Source organism: Hippocampus guttulatus, chromosome 3 (genome assembly GCF_054856545.1).
Source record: "Hippocampus guttulatus isolate MCC_2025c chromosome 3, RoL_Hgut_1.0, whole genome shotgun sequence".
In the NCBI taxonomy this organism is placed as follows: Eukaryota; Metazoa; Chordata; class Actinopteri; order Syngnathiformes; family Syngnathidae; genus Hippocampus; species Hippocampus guttulatus.
This window is the reverse complement of record NC_141263.1, coordinates 2,461,329-2,475,860: the sequence shown is the minus strand read 5'-3', so window position 1 is coordinate 2,475,860 and position 14,532 is coordinate 2,461,329. Positions and strand designations below refer to the sequence as shown.

Genomic DNA, 14,532 nt, shown 5'->3' with positions numbered 1-14,532 from the left:
CTGTAACTTCGAACAGATTTCACAATCGTTTTGAAAAGGTTAGATGGAATTGAGCCAAGACAGCTGGTTGATGGTTTCAACTGCTGAATCAAATTCGGAAGAGTTTTTGATCCACTGTATCAAATTCTGCCATGGTAGGTCAATTATTCCTGGGGGATTTTAAGTGTTGCATCATTTTGTGATTTTGCTATTTTGTGACGATATTTGACCTGATGGATTGTACGTCTTGACTGATAGGGCAAGCAAATTCATTGCATTTATCTGTTGAGATGAATGGCGCTTTTTGATTTGGGCCATTACAGAAGTGAGTTTGTCAAACAGCAAATAGAATGCACATATTGTTGAGGTTCTGACTAATGATTTCAGAATGATTTCAGAAAAGTGCTGTTGTCTAGCCGATGTTAACATTAGAGCGACATTGTCTGAACAAAATGACTTTTATTTCTTCTCCACTTACGCTCCGCTTTCCTGCACTTTGATTTCAAAGTCATTATGCTCATAGTGCACCTCCAAGGTGTTTTAGGTCTGCATGCAGTCTTTCTAGAATTAACAGGAGCAAAGCCATCCAAGAGATTTGAGATTTGAATGAACCCATGACCTCTCCACTCTGACCCCTTCCCCCCCCCCCAAAGAAAATACAAAACTTGGTGCTAATTCGGCGCAAGGGCCAGTGCTGTGTTTAGTTGGTGTTTGACAAGTTCTTACGAATAACCTGCTTGGTAGGAGCTACTTTCTCGTAAAGCGTCCAAACGTCACTGCTCACGCCAAGACTGCCAGCACTACGATTAATAATAACAATAGAAGCAATGATAATAATAATCGTAATCATAATCATAATCATAATAATAATGCACTGTTAGCATGTGCATGGTGGTGGAAAAAGAAAGAACTGGTGCTAACCTGAACACTGGCCCGGAACTCACACTGGCACAAGCGCAGTGGAAAAGGGCCATGCGATGTGCTAACCAGTCGGCCACCATGCCACCTGCATGACATTCATCTGTGAATAAAAAAGTTGGAAGTGCTCATTGGACTTAGAAATACAGAAAGACTCAATATTTTTTCTCCCTGTGAGATTGATTTGTGTTTACTAAAATAAAATTTTATGCATGACTACTAGCTAGACTTTGGAGGATCCTGCATTGAGGAGTTTTTGGAACACCAAAGACAATTGCAGCTTCAAATACCTTTCGGTGGCTTTTGTCATAGCTTCTCTTCTAATATGCTATATTGGCATTAATGAAACCTTTCTTTAATATGCCTTTGTCTGAACAAACGTATTTGAGTCACATACAAGTTAGTAACAGTCAAACGATTTTCTTGAAATGTAAAGTGTTTTCATTCCTTTCCAGGCATTTGACTATTCTACAGTTTAAGACAAAAAAATCTGTATTGGTTCATATTCTGCAAAGAAAATGAAACAATGTGAAAAAAACTCAATGTTGATCAAAATCCCCCATTGGAACGCATGTACCAATGAACTGGCTGTTCCATTTTCATGTAAACATAATTCTTTTGGTTTGTTCTAATTTTGTTCCCCGTTGTTCCCCTATAGTATGGAGATTTGTGATCCGAGGAACAACATCACAATGTGTCCACTTTGTGATCGCGCTTGTAGCTACTGGAAACTTATGACAGCATGTGGTACTGCTCGAGCCAGCCATCTCTTTGACAACCCAGCAACTGTGTTTTTCTCCGTCTTCATGGCTCTCTGGGGTAAATACATTGCATGTTTTTGTCATAAATAATTTTCATTATTAATACGCACAAGCCCCCTTCATATAATACATAAAGAATGTAACTCAAACTTGTTAAAAAGAATAATTCAGCACAACTTTGGCAGATTCTGATACTCAGCTTGACTAACCTTTATTTATACAAAACTTTCATAACAGACGCAAGTGTAACAAAGCACGTTACCGAACATATAACGCAAAATATTACAACCTTAACAAGCCATCAAAATCTTTTTCTCCACTCCTACTTTGTACATATTGTTGTTAAGCGGTTGTAAAAGTACATCTGTTCTGACACCTGAGGAGAATTTATTTTTGTGATTATCAGAATCAGAATCAGATTTATTGGCAAAGTATGGAATTTAACATACAAGGATTTTATCTCCCCAGTTAAACCCATCCAGAGAAACATAAACAAAACCAACGACATACGAAATAGATGTTTTTTCAAGTGCCTTTATCATTGTGTATTATAGGGTGCACCGTTGGCTTTTGAGAAAATTGAATGGTTTTAGTTGCGCCTTATCGTGCGGAAAATACAATATGTATATTTTACATTTTTATTATTTTCTCAATCTACTTTATTTCTTTTGCAGTTTATTTCTCTGAGTGTCATGAACACCTGCTTATGTAGTTTTTTCACGTTTGTCAATACTAACCTGTCTGTCTCAATTTTGCTTATGTTTGTGAAGAGCTTTGTAACTGTGTGTTTAAAAAGTGCTTTATAAATACAGCCTTACTTACTTCCTACTGCATATATCGATTTTGTCATCGGCGACAAGTCAAGGTCAACAAGACTTCCAACACATTACTTTCTACTTTAAAAAAAAATCATATATTGTGTAACACTTATACTTAAGGATGAGTTTTACATTGACCCATGTATGTTTTTGTCGTATAGCTGTTCTCTTCATGGAGCACTGGAAGAGACGACAGATGCGACTTAACTATGTCTGGGACCGGACAGGCTTTGGAGAGGAAGAGCAGGTGATCTGAAGCACATTACATGTTTAGAGATGTTGTCCATGTTTTTACAAATCTCTGTTTGCGTTTGTATTCTTTTTGCAAAAGTCATATTTCATCCAAAGTCACACAACCAAATACAAATCCATAAAATCTTAAATGGTCTGCACCCCCCCCCCCTTTCCCGGCACCTCCAAAACCCCCATAAAAAAAGTAGCCAACATTTTCTAGGGAAGTTTTTGTTTTTGTCTAGATGTTCCTTTTTTGTGTGTGTGTAATTTGACAATTTTTATTAAGAGTACACTTTATTCTTGAGATAGCCCCACAAGAAAAAAAATCTATCACAAAACAGACAACTCGGACGATCTAGGGGGTCAGGGAACATTACCAATGAATGATGGTGAAACATGGTGACTGAACAATTCTTGCACAGCCTCCAATGATTGCCATGCAGTGTGTGATATTGCCCCATCCTGTTGAAACCAGGTTTCTTGAATGCATGGAAACTTGTTCAACTCAGGACTGTTCATTTTTGAAAAAATAATGTCCGATGATCCCATGTAATGAAACAGCACACTTTACTGTCACCTTGCAGATCCAGTCTCTTCAAAGTTATTAATTCAACATTTTATCGCGTGTTTTGATGGAGCAGTACAATGACATCCTAAATTGGAAAAATGTTGGAACTCCCTCTGCAAAGCTGTCAAACTATGCACCGTTTTTATAAAACATTTTTATGGCTAAGGAGCACTTTTGCCCGATCCACTGATCCACGGTTACTAAAATGGCGGGAGTAGTTACTTGCTCAATTCCCGTCTATTGGGGGTCAACCCGTACATCCACCAACATAACAAAAAAAAAACAAAAATAACAAGCAATAACATGAACTATTCCTGGAAAGGTTATAGCTTGTAACAGAAAAACTGGAGCGTATAGGACAAAAATGAATGGTACTATTGTTTTCATTGCGAAAAGCTGATCTAGAAATTATATGTCATTCTTGTTTATGGTTTTATATTAGTGAATTCAATTTTGTGAAAAATAAAAATCTAGGATTAAATTGCTTTCCAGTTTGTTGTCATAGCATAATTGCAACAAGCAGACAATGTAGCCTTGACGTGCCTTGACACCAGTTAGCGCAGGTTTTGCAGTGTTTTCACATGTTGGTTATGAGGCACTTGAACTGGCAGTGACAACATCCAACATGGTGAAATAATAAATCAAAGTATAAGATGATGCAAAATGATGAACGTGTTCTGTAGAATATGCAATATGTGTTTTTTATATATATTCGTGTATTGAGGCATAATTTGGGTTATATTGATAGCAAATGTGGAAGAAAGCACTCGTGTAATACAGCCACCCTATTTTCTATTTTAAGAGCCTGTATTTAATACAAGTGCACAAATGTATCATTTAAATTAAAATTAAGTATGTAATTTCATGAAGAATAAAAGAAAACCCGTTTTCAGAAAAAAGTTAGCGAATCTCACAAAATGCTGACGACGACATCAATATTTGTGCCTCTGTTGTCAAAACAGCTGACTCTCTGCAATGTATAAATTGTTGTATCACCACATCAACAATGGCTGACATGTTGTCCCTTTTTTGTTTATGGTGTACTTTACAGGAGGAACATAAGGTTTGACTTGCTTTACCTTTTTCCTCTTTTAATACTTTTTAGTAAGTCTTGAGTAAAGTTATCTGCTTCTTCTCTGTTCAGTGCTTGGGGCAAGATTTGAGAAATTTTGAGTTTCTTAGCCCTGTAGTTTTTGCAAAGCATTTAATCTCTTTCTGCATTGTATCCATGACTGCAGACTGCTATAGGGGTGCATGGCTGCATGTGAATGTTATGTAAGCATGGAATATTCATTAAACATTACTTTTGCACTCCGAAGATACATTTCAGCAAAAGTTGCTATTAGTCCTGTGAAGTATGGCAATGTTAGCGGTTCTGTTAGTGTAGGAAAATAGTGATGGATACAGGAATGGGAAAATAGAACCATCAATTAATTTTCTATACTGTCATTAAGGTGTGTGTCTGGGGATCTTAACTGACTTTGGATATCCCGGACTAATTATGTGTTTGCTAAGTAGACAGCAACCATTCACATCCGGACCTAAAGCTGATTTAGACACGGGGGCCATTCAATAAATGAGGTGAATTTTTTGGAAAAAGGACTTCTAATACAGACAGCTTACTAAAAAAATAAATAAATCAATCAACATAGTCTCCCAGCACTGTCACACACTTTTCCCATCTGTGCGTGAGCTTCCATATTCCCTCAGCGTCAACTTTCAAACTTCGTGCCTCTCGTGAACGCTTTTAAGGGACCAGAGGTGAAAGTCTGAAGGGGAAAGTTCTGGACCTGAAGAGGGATGAAGGAGCAGTTCTCAGCCCTGCTCGGTGATGGTCTGTACCTGATTTGGCTGCTGTGTGAGGCCTTGCATTGTCATGATGCAAGATGACTCCTTCTGACTGATGACCCCTTGCGTTTGTTCTTTATCTTTCTTGACCTGCCTCAACAGTTCACAGTAGTTGGCACCAAGTTTGAAAGTGACGATGAAGTCAAACGTTTTGTGAGCGACTGGCTAAGACATCAGTCCAAAGATATTTACGCTGAGTGAATATGGAAGCTTGTGCACAGATGGGAAAAGTGTGTGACAGTGCTGGGAGACTATGTTGAAATATATATATATTTATATACATTATATATATATATTTTTTTTTAAGTAAGCTTCTATCTGTATTATTAGTCCTTATACCGAAAACTGCACCTTATTTCTTGAATGACCCTCGTACTTCAAACTTAACATCTGTGGTAGTTTCTGGTAGGGGATATATGTGTGGCAGAACAAGGTGGTATTTCTTCATATAGTTGATTTATTTCTTTTTTTAGTCAGAGTTTCCTGACTGTGTTCACACCTGTCCGACTGAATTGCACCAACAGGGGACACAAACTAAGATAAGATAAGAAAACCTTTATTTGTCTCACAATGGAGACATTCTCAATTTACAGCAGCAAAGTTAGGAAAGGTAGAAGTAGAAGAACAAAAAGTATATAAATAAACTAATTATAAAATACAAATATAAGCATATTAAAAATGGGTGAGTGGGGTTGGATCCAGGTTTTCAGGACCGTCTATTCAATTGCCTGACAGCAGTCGGCAGGAACGAGCGGCGGTAGCGCTCCTTCTTGCAGCGTGGGTGTATCAGTCTCTGGCTGAAGGAGCTGCCTAGTGCTGTCAGGGTGGCCTGGGGGGGGGGGGGGGGGGGGTCTGTCCATCATAGCTTTTAGCTTGGCTAGCATCCTCCTGTTGCCCACCTCCTCCAGAGTGCCACGGACAGAGCTGGCACTCCTGACCAGTCGGTTCAGTGTCTCTCTGTCCCGAGCTGAGATGCTGCCTGACCAGCAGACTTTGCCATCATGAATGGCTGAGGCCACCACAGACTCATAGAAGCATACTATATAGAAGTATACAGTCCTATACTAGAGTACTGTATACTTAAATTGTGCGAGTTAGAAAGCATTCTCGGTGTGGATGTGTCTGATGCAAGACTGTTTACTAAAATAAACTTGCATTTGAAACTGTGGGTGTCAGCCCAAAAATTGTGTCATTAGCCGTGTGTTTCTCCTTTGATGATTTCATGTTAGTTCAGTACATTTCTCTCACGTTATTTTGTTTGCCGTATTTCATATATATGTCCATTTTTACGAACTCCTTGTGGACCTTTACTCGCTGTTTTCAGACATTACCAATAACTAAAATGATGTATTTTTCAGGACCACAACCGAGCCGAGTATGAGGTCCGTGTCATGCAAAAGGCATTGAGGCAGGAAAATTCCATTTCTAAGGTAAGATAAATGTGAATACACGTTTCCATCTATCTATAACAGATGAAATGCTTGTATGTAGATGAAAACCCTGCGAATATGATGTCATTTGTACGCTTATTCTATTCATGGTCAGAGGTCATAGTACATCCTGCACCAGCCACTAGTGAATTGTAGGGCATGTGTAGACAAACAACCATTCACAATTATCCTTCCATCTATGAGCAGTCTTGACACAGTAAAGCCCAAGCAGAGATTCAAAAGCCAAAACATTTTGTCTGTGAGGCAGATTCAAAAACCACAAGCCCATGAAAAGCCATCTGCTATCGGAAGAAAAAAAAAACACAGTGGCCACAAAAATATCTTGAATCTGACAAATGTAAACACACATACATTTTAAAAATGGTGAAGATTAAGCAATGCAAATCAGACACTGCATTCCAAATTGTGGTTCACCAGAATTATCTTTAATAAACTAACATTAAACAGGGCTTGGCAAAAATAATGGAACCGTTAGAAAATATTGAAAATAATTTGAGTATAGGAATAAATTCGACCAAGGTGTGTTCTGTCTTTAAACTTGCAGTCAGTCAGCTCGCGTATTTAATGGGCGACAAGTTGTCACGGTCCTGTATGGTGACATGGTGTGTACCATACTACACATGGACCTTAACGAAGCAAAGGAGAGTTGTCTCATGAGATTAGAAAGAGAATTTGAGACAAGCACGCTAAGGGTAAAGGCTATGAGACTACCGGTATCTCAAAGCTGCTTGACGTGTCTGTGACGACAGTTACACATAATATTCAGAGATTTAAGATCCACGGGACTCTTGCTGGAGGAAAATTCATAACAAATTGAAGGCACGGATGATACAAATGGTAACAAAAGAGCCCAGAGAACAACCTCAAAGAAATGAAAGATGAACTCCAAAATCAAGGTGTTTCATTGTCAGATTGTACCAGCCGCCATTGTTTGAGCACAAGTGGACTTATGGGAGACAACCAGGAAGGACACCATAGTTGATTTTTTTTTTTTTTTCAAAATTTCATGTTGACAAGCCAAAAAACCTTCTGGGAGTATGCTTCTAGAAGATGAGGGAAAAAAGGAAGTTTTTACAAGGCATATCAGCTCTATGTTCATCGATGCAAAGAAAACATACGAAGAAAAGAACACTGTCCCTACTGTCAAGTACAGTGCCGTGAAAGAGTATTTGCCCCTTACTGATTTCTATGTTTGCACATTTATCACACATAAAAATTTTAGTTCATCAAACCAATTTTAATTTCTCACCGAGACAACTCAAGGAAATACAAAATTCCATTTCAAAATACGAATTCAATTTATTTGGACACAAAAAATGTCAGTCTGCCTGTCCCAATGTGAAAAAGTAATTGTTGTCTTGAACTGAAGGATTGTGGCACCTTTGGCAGCAATAACTGAAATCAAGCATTTGCAATAATTGGTCTTTCACATCGCTATCCATCTATCTACCTATTTATCTATCTATCCACTGTATATTGGAGGATTATATATTCAAATTGTACATTGTAATTAGCTTGTGTATGTGTACAAAAAAAAAACAAATGCTGGGAATTCAGCATTTCTGTTTATGAAGAAAAGATTCCCCAAGTCCTTTGGCCCATTTCTCAGTTGGCTTTGGTTGCTTGAGGCTGAATTAGATCTGCTCCATAGGAGAGACACATAATGATTATGTGGATATGTTTGGGGTTGGTGCATCTTTATATCTACAAGACCTGTGTCTATAAAATCACGACCAGCATATATTTTCAACATACTGTAAAATGATAATCATAAAATAAGTAATAAAGGATGATCAATGACCCAAGTAGGTCCAGACGCAGTGTTTTTTTATGTTCCTGCTGGTTTTTTTTTAACTCTATGTACATTTTTTGTTAGGATGAGAAAGTGAAGCTGACATGCACAGACAGACTGCCAGCTTACTTGACTACTGTGACCATGATGGCTTTCATGGTGAGTAATGCGTCATTTTCAATTGATCCTTCAACGGCCTTCCTGAAAGAAATGTTTTAACAATAACTTTTGTACTCATAATGCCTGATTCTGTGTGAATAATTTAAGTCAAATTAAATGTTGTTCCTTACATTTAGTAGAATCCCATATCATTAAGATCAAAAAGAACCCCAAAACAATCAACTTTCCGATGTAGAGCTATTGTATAATCCATGCAATTGTTGCAAATATTGCTCCGCTTTCAAGAGTTCGATTGTTTGCGAGCTGGATGGACAATGCCTGCATTAACCACTCGTCGACTGCTCCACACGAATAGAATAAACTGCCAACAGAAGCGAAGTCAGCCCGCAGTGTAAATGCTATTAAATCCAAGTTAAGAACTTTGATATTTGTCAAACCCTTCAGGTCGTCGTTTTTAAGGTTTAATGATCATGTGTTTAGTCTCGTAATTTTTGTAAGCCACTTTTGCTTTCTCTGATTTGCTTTTGAATGTTGTTAACTGCTGTTTGTAAATGCTTGTAGGTCTTTGCTTATGTGAAGGACATTGAGTTGCCTTGTGTATGAAATGTATCACACTAACAAAATTGCCTTGCCTTGCCTCTATAAAAGGCCAAAAATTGGTTCAAATTTGAAAGAAAATGGCTGACATCCTGTTCAGTGTCGGATATGGCTCCACGATACTTTTTTTGACGGTCTCAGATTGTTTTATGCATCTCCCAAATATTGCAGGTCTAGGTACTATGTTTGTCAATGCTCAAATGTGGTGTGTCTTTGCTTGTGTGAAGCACATTGAGTTTCCTTGTGAATGAAATGCGATTTATCAATAAAACTGCCTTGCCTTGCCTCTATAAAAGCCCAAAACTGGGAACAAATTTGAAAGAAAAAGAAAATGTTTTTTTCCCCCCTGCAGTGTATATTGCAGAGCAGGGGGGCCCAACCTTTTTTGACCAAAGCTCTATTTTTCGATCAACCAGCCTCCCCCAATTGACCCGTGACCGCACACGGACGCATACGCACACACTTACACACGCATGCCATAATGAGCAACAGCCATAACAGCGGCTAAGATGAACGAGGCACAGGACGCACTTTTGCAGCGTGTGAACTTTCATAGCTGACGTGTACCGTTTCAAAATGCTTCTCTCGGTCCTTTTGATTGTCATTCTTTGGAAGTTCCCTCTGTGAATTGGACAGGAAACGCCGTTCCTTCTTATAACAGTCACCTGCCTGGCATCCCGCTCTGCTAATAGAAATGTGTGTCGCAGGCTATGACGCAAATCTTCGTTGACAGAAATGTTGAAATGTAATATTTATTCGACATATTTTTACAGCATTGGAAAATGTTAAGAATGTTTGTCCTCCTACAGAAACCATATTTAAACAAAAAATATATTTTCACTCCCCCATCGTTTGCAATTTTCAAACATTTTAAAACGCTCCAGGGAGCCACTAGGTGGCGCTAAAGAGACGCATGAGGCTCCAGAGCCGCGTGTTGCCGATCCCTGGTCTAGGAAAAGCGTCCAAACTTTGTGGGGCCGCTACTGAGAAATTTATTTAAAATTTCATGATAACCCTATGAAATATTGAATCTTTTGCTAAGCCTGATATGTGTGCATGTTAACACTATGAAATATTTTTTTTCTTGGCGAACAGTATGTTCCTAACACCGTTCTGGGCAAATTTGAGGTAGATATGATTTATTTGCTCGGAAAAAACATCAAAGAATAAAACATGGATTTCCTCTTGCCAGTAGGTGGCACTACCACTACGATGAAAAATACATTTATCGATGTCTTCAGCACTTCTGGACTCTAATCCAAATGTGTGAATTCTTTACTGAATATGATCATCTGGGTCAAGTTACAGCAGTTTTTGTTGTCACGGCATATCATCAGAATTACATAGTGGCATTTAAATTCAGTAAAACATGTTCAATTTCTTGAGGCTTTTCTGAAAATATTTTAATTCGATCAGTTCAACACAGTCTGCACATTGCATTAGAATTTTCATCTGTGCTGTATGTTGCACATACTGCATGCACATTTGACAATAAAGCTGTACTTGACTTAAAATGTAGTACAGTCAATGACATTTCTTTTTGACCCTAGGTGTCGCCTAATGTATAACAAAACATTGTGGAATAGAAGGGTGCTCAAAAAAAAAAAAAGATAAAATTTGGCGTGTTTCTCAAATGAGTACCAGAGGTTGCTGTTTGGTGCTCATTTGCTTATTTCCCAATGACCTTATGGATGAACTTGAAGACTAACAGCAAATCTGGGAAATGTAGGTCAGGTCAAACAGGTCAAACCCGGCCCGTTTGTCGTGTTTGCAATTTTTAGGAAGTCAAAATAAAAGTCAAGAATGCAGAAGTGGGCATTTCCAAAATGTTGCCGGCCCATCAGATGTCACTGGCCTGGGCACCCGTCCTTCATTGTCTGTCCGTCATTATTTTAAACTGAACCATCAGTCAGTCAGTCATGTTATCTTAACTGCGCTTCCGTCTTCGGTTCTGTCAGTAAATTTCACCGGTCGGCCAGTATCTCAATCCACGAGTCCGTCTCTCATCAATCCGCCAGGCCATCTCACAACGCAATGGTGCATTGCGGCTTTCTGTGTGTTGTTTGCATGTTCTCCCCGGGCCTGCGTGGGTTTTCTCCGGGTACTCCGGTTTCCTCCCACATTCCAAAAAAACATGCATGGTAGGCTGATTGAACACTCGAAATTGTCCATAGGAATGAGTGTGAGCGTGAATGGTTGTTCATCTAAGTGTGATGGCAACCAATTCAGGTCATCTCCCGCCTACTGCCTGAAGGCAGCTGGAATAGGCTTGAGCACAGCCCCGCGGCCCTTGAAATACAGCAATTTCAAACACAAACTGCGGAGTAGTGAAAAATGGCTCAGTGTGTTGAGCTGACCTCTACTGTTCTCTTGCAATGTCCTATTGTGAGTTTATAGTTTTGGATGGACTTCAGTGGACAAACTAGCGGAGGATAAACTACAGTGTATGCCAATAAATCTTGAGAAACTTACTTACAAACCACTATTAACACTCGTCTGTTGCATTTGGCTGAATGTGAACAGATTATAGCCCTTTCATTGGCCTCAAAAGTCATGTTTTTGTGAGCTCTCACATTATTAACAGACAACAGTGAGCTTGTTCAATTGTGAATTGTTGAAAATGGTGAAACAAGTGCATAATAAGTCTCCTTCAAGATGTTAACGTTTAAAAAAAAATCAATTTGTCAGAAAATCAGTGATGCAGGAGATTAATCTTTCACCGGTTTCTGTTGGCCCTGCAATTGGCTGGCAACCGGTGTCCCACACCTACTGCCCAGAAACAGCTGGGATAGGCTCCAGCACCCCCCGTGACCCTTGTGAGGATCAAGCGGATCGGAAAATGGATGGATGGATGGATGAATGAATGGTTTCTGTTGTTAGAGATCACATTGTTCTCTTTCGCTTTACTTCCAGATCTCAGTGACATTTGCCATTGTCTTTGGGGTTGTTCTCTACCGGATTGCCATTAAGACAGCTTTACATGTGAGCAGCTACCCTGCAGCACGGGGAAACGTACGAGCCACCGTCAAAACAACAGCTGCCATCATCAACGTCATCATCATCATCATCTTAGATGAAATCTATGGCGCTGTTGCACGCTGGCTCACTGTACTTGGTAAGAAAAATATTAACTCATGAGGGATGATTGGCTTCTCATGGGCTCACCACCCATGGGAGGGGCCAAAGGGGTCAGGTGCAGTGTGAGCTGGGTGGCAGCCAAAGGCGGGGACCCTGGCGGTCCGATCCTCGGCTGTAGAAGCTAGCACTAGGGACATGGAATGTCACCTCTCTTGAAGGGAAGGAGCCCGAGCTGGTGTGTGAAGTAGAAAAGCTCTGACTGGATATAGTCGCACTTACCTCCACACATAGCCTGGGTTCTGGTACCAGTTCTCTCGAGAGGGGTTGGACTCTCTTCCACTCTGGAGTTGCGCACGGTGAGAGGCGCAGAGCTGGTGTGGGCATACTCATTGCGGCTCAGTGCCTGTACATTGGGGTTCACACCGGTAGACGAGAGGGTTGCCTCCCTCCGCCTTTGGGTGGGGGGACGGGTCCTGACTGTTGTTTGTGCGTACACACCCAACAGCAGTTCAGCGTACCCACCCTTTTTGGAGTCCTTGGCGGGTGTGCTGGAGAGTACGCCTGCTGGGGACTCCTTTGTTCTGCTGGGGGACTTCAATGCTCACATGGGCAACGACAGTGAGACCTGGAGGGGCGTGAGTGGGAGGAATGCCCCCCCCCCACGATCAGAACTCGAGTGGTGTTTCGTTATTGGACTTCTGTGCTCGTCACGGATTTTCCAGAACGAACACCTTGTTCAAACATAAGGCTGTCCATATGTGCACTTGGCACCAGGACACTCTTGGCCGCAGTTCAATGATTGACTTTGTTTGTGGTTGTATCATCGGATTTGCGGCCGCATGTTTTGGACACTCGGGTGAAGAGAGGGGTGGAGCTGTCAACTGATCACCACCTTTTGGTGAGTAGGCTCCGATGGTGGGGGAAGATGCCGGTCCGACCTGGCAGACCCAAACGTATTGTGAGGGTTTGTTGGGAGCGTCTAGCGGAATCCCCTGTCAGAAGGAGTTTCAACTCCCACCTCCGACAGAGCTTTTCCCATGTCCCGGGTGAGGCGGGGGACATTGAGTCAGAGTGGACCATGTTCCGCGCCTCTATTGTTGAGGACGCCAATCTGAGTTGTGGCCGTAAGGTGGTTGGTGCCTGTCGTGGCGGCAACCCCCGTACTCGCTGGTGGACACCAGCAGTAAGGGATGCCGTCAAGCTGAAGAAGGGGTTCTATCGGGCCTTTATGGCCTGTGGGACCCCAGAGGCAGCTGACGGGTGTCGACTGACCAACCGGAATGCAGCTTCGGTGGTCGCTGAGGAAAAACACGGGCGTGGCAAGAGTTCGGTGAGGCCATGGAAGCCAACTTCCGGACGGCTTCGAGGAAATTTTGGTCCACCATCCGACGTCTCAGGACGGGAAACAGTACACCACTAATACTGTGTACAGTGTGTGAGCCGGTGGGCGGAGTACTTCGAAGACCTCCTCAACTCCACCAGCACGCCTTACTTGGAGGAAGCAGAGTCTGGGGACTCTAAGGTGGGCTCTCCTATCTCTGTGGTCGAAGTCACCGATGTGGTTAAAAAGCTCCTCGGTGGCAAGGCCCCAGGGGTGGATGAGATCCGCCCAAAGTTCCTCAAGGCTCTGGATGTTGTGGGGCTGTCCTGGTTGACACGCCCCTGCAACATCGCGTTGTCAGCGGGGAGAGTGCCTCTGGATAGGCAGACCGGGGTGGTGGTCCCTCTTTTTAAAAAGGGGGACTGGAGGGTGTGTTCCAACTACAGAGGGATCACACTCCTGAGCCTACCTGCTAAGGTCTATTCAGGGGTGCTGGAGAGGAGGGTCTGTCAGGAAGTCGAGCCTCAGATTGAGGAGGAGCAGTGTGGTTTTCATCCCGGCCGTGGAACATGGACCAGCTCTACACCCTTAGCTGGGTCCTCGAGGGTATGTGGGAATTCGCCCAACCAGTCTACATGTGTTTTATGGACTTGGAGAAGGCATTTGAGCGTATCCCTCGAGGAGTTCTGTGGGGGGTGCTTCGTGAGTATGGGGTACCGAACCCCCTGATACGGGCTGTTCGGTCACTATACCACCGATGTCAGAGTTTGGTTCGCATTGCCGGCAGTAAGTCGGAATCGTTTCCAGTGAGGGTAGGACTCCACCAAGGCTGCGCTTTGTCGCCGATTCTGTTCGTAACCTTTATGGACAGAATTTCTAGGCGCAGCCGAAGCGTTGAGGGGGTCCGTTTTGGTGGCCTCAGTATTGCATCTCTGCTTTTTGCAGATGATGTGGTGCTGTTGGCTCCTTCAAGCAGGGCTCTCCTACTCTCACTGGAGCGTTTCGCAGCCAAGTGTGAAGCGGTTGGGATAAAAATCAGCACCTCCA

The 14,532-nt window shown here is 41.8% G+C and overlaps 1 protein-coding gene across 3 annotated transcripts in view; it reads left to right on the top strand.

Annotated features, from left to right (window-relative positions):
* The window catches only part of ano1a (anoctamin 1, calcium activated chloride channel a), a 68,810-nt gene that overhangs the window by 35,568 nt on the left and 18,710 nt on the right, over nt 1–14,532 (top strand). For 2 of the 3 annotated variants that reach the window (XM_086106214.1, XM_086106212.1), the window contains 6 exons: nt 1,556–1,716; nt 2,638–2,723; nt 4,330–4,341; nt 6,485–6,556; nt 8,454–8,528; nt 12,000–12,201. In XM_086106214.1, coding sequence (XP_085962340.1) covers nt 1,556–1,716; nt 2,638–2,723; nt 4,330–4,341; nt 6,485–6,556; nt 8,454–8,528; nt 12,000–12,201 — 608 coding nt within the window. The remainder of the gene's footprint in view (nt 1–1,555; nt 1,717–2,637; nt 2,724–4,329; nt 4,342–6,484; nt 6,557–8,453; nt 8,529–11,999; nt 12,202–14,532) is intronic. The other variant, XM_086106213.1, reaches the window with a different exon arrangement.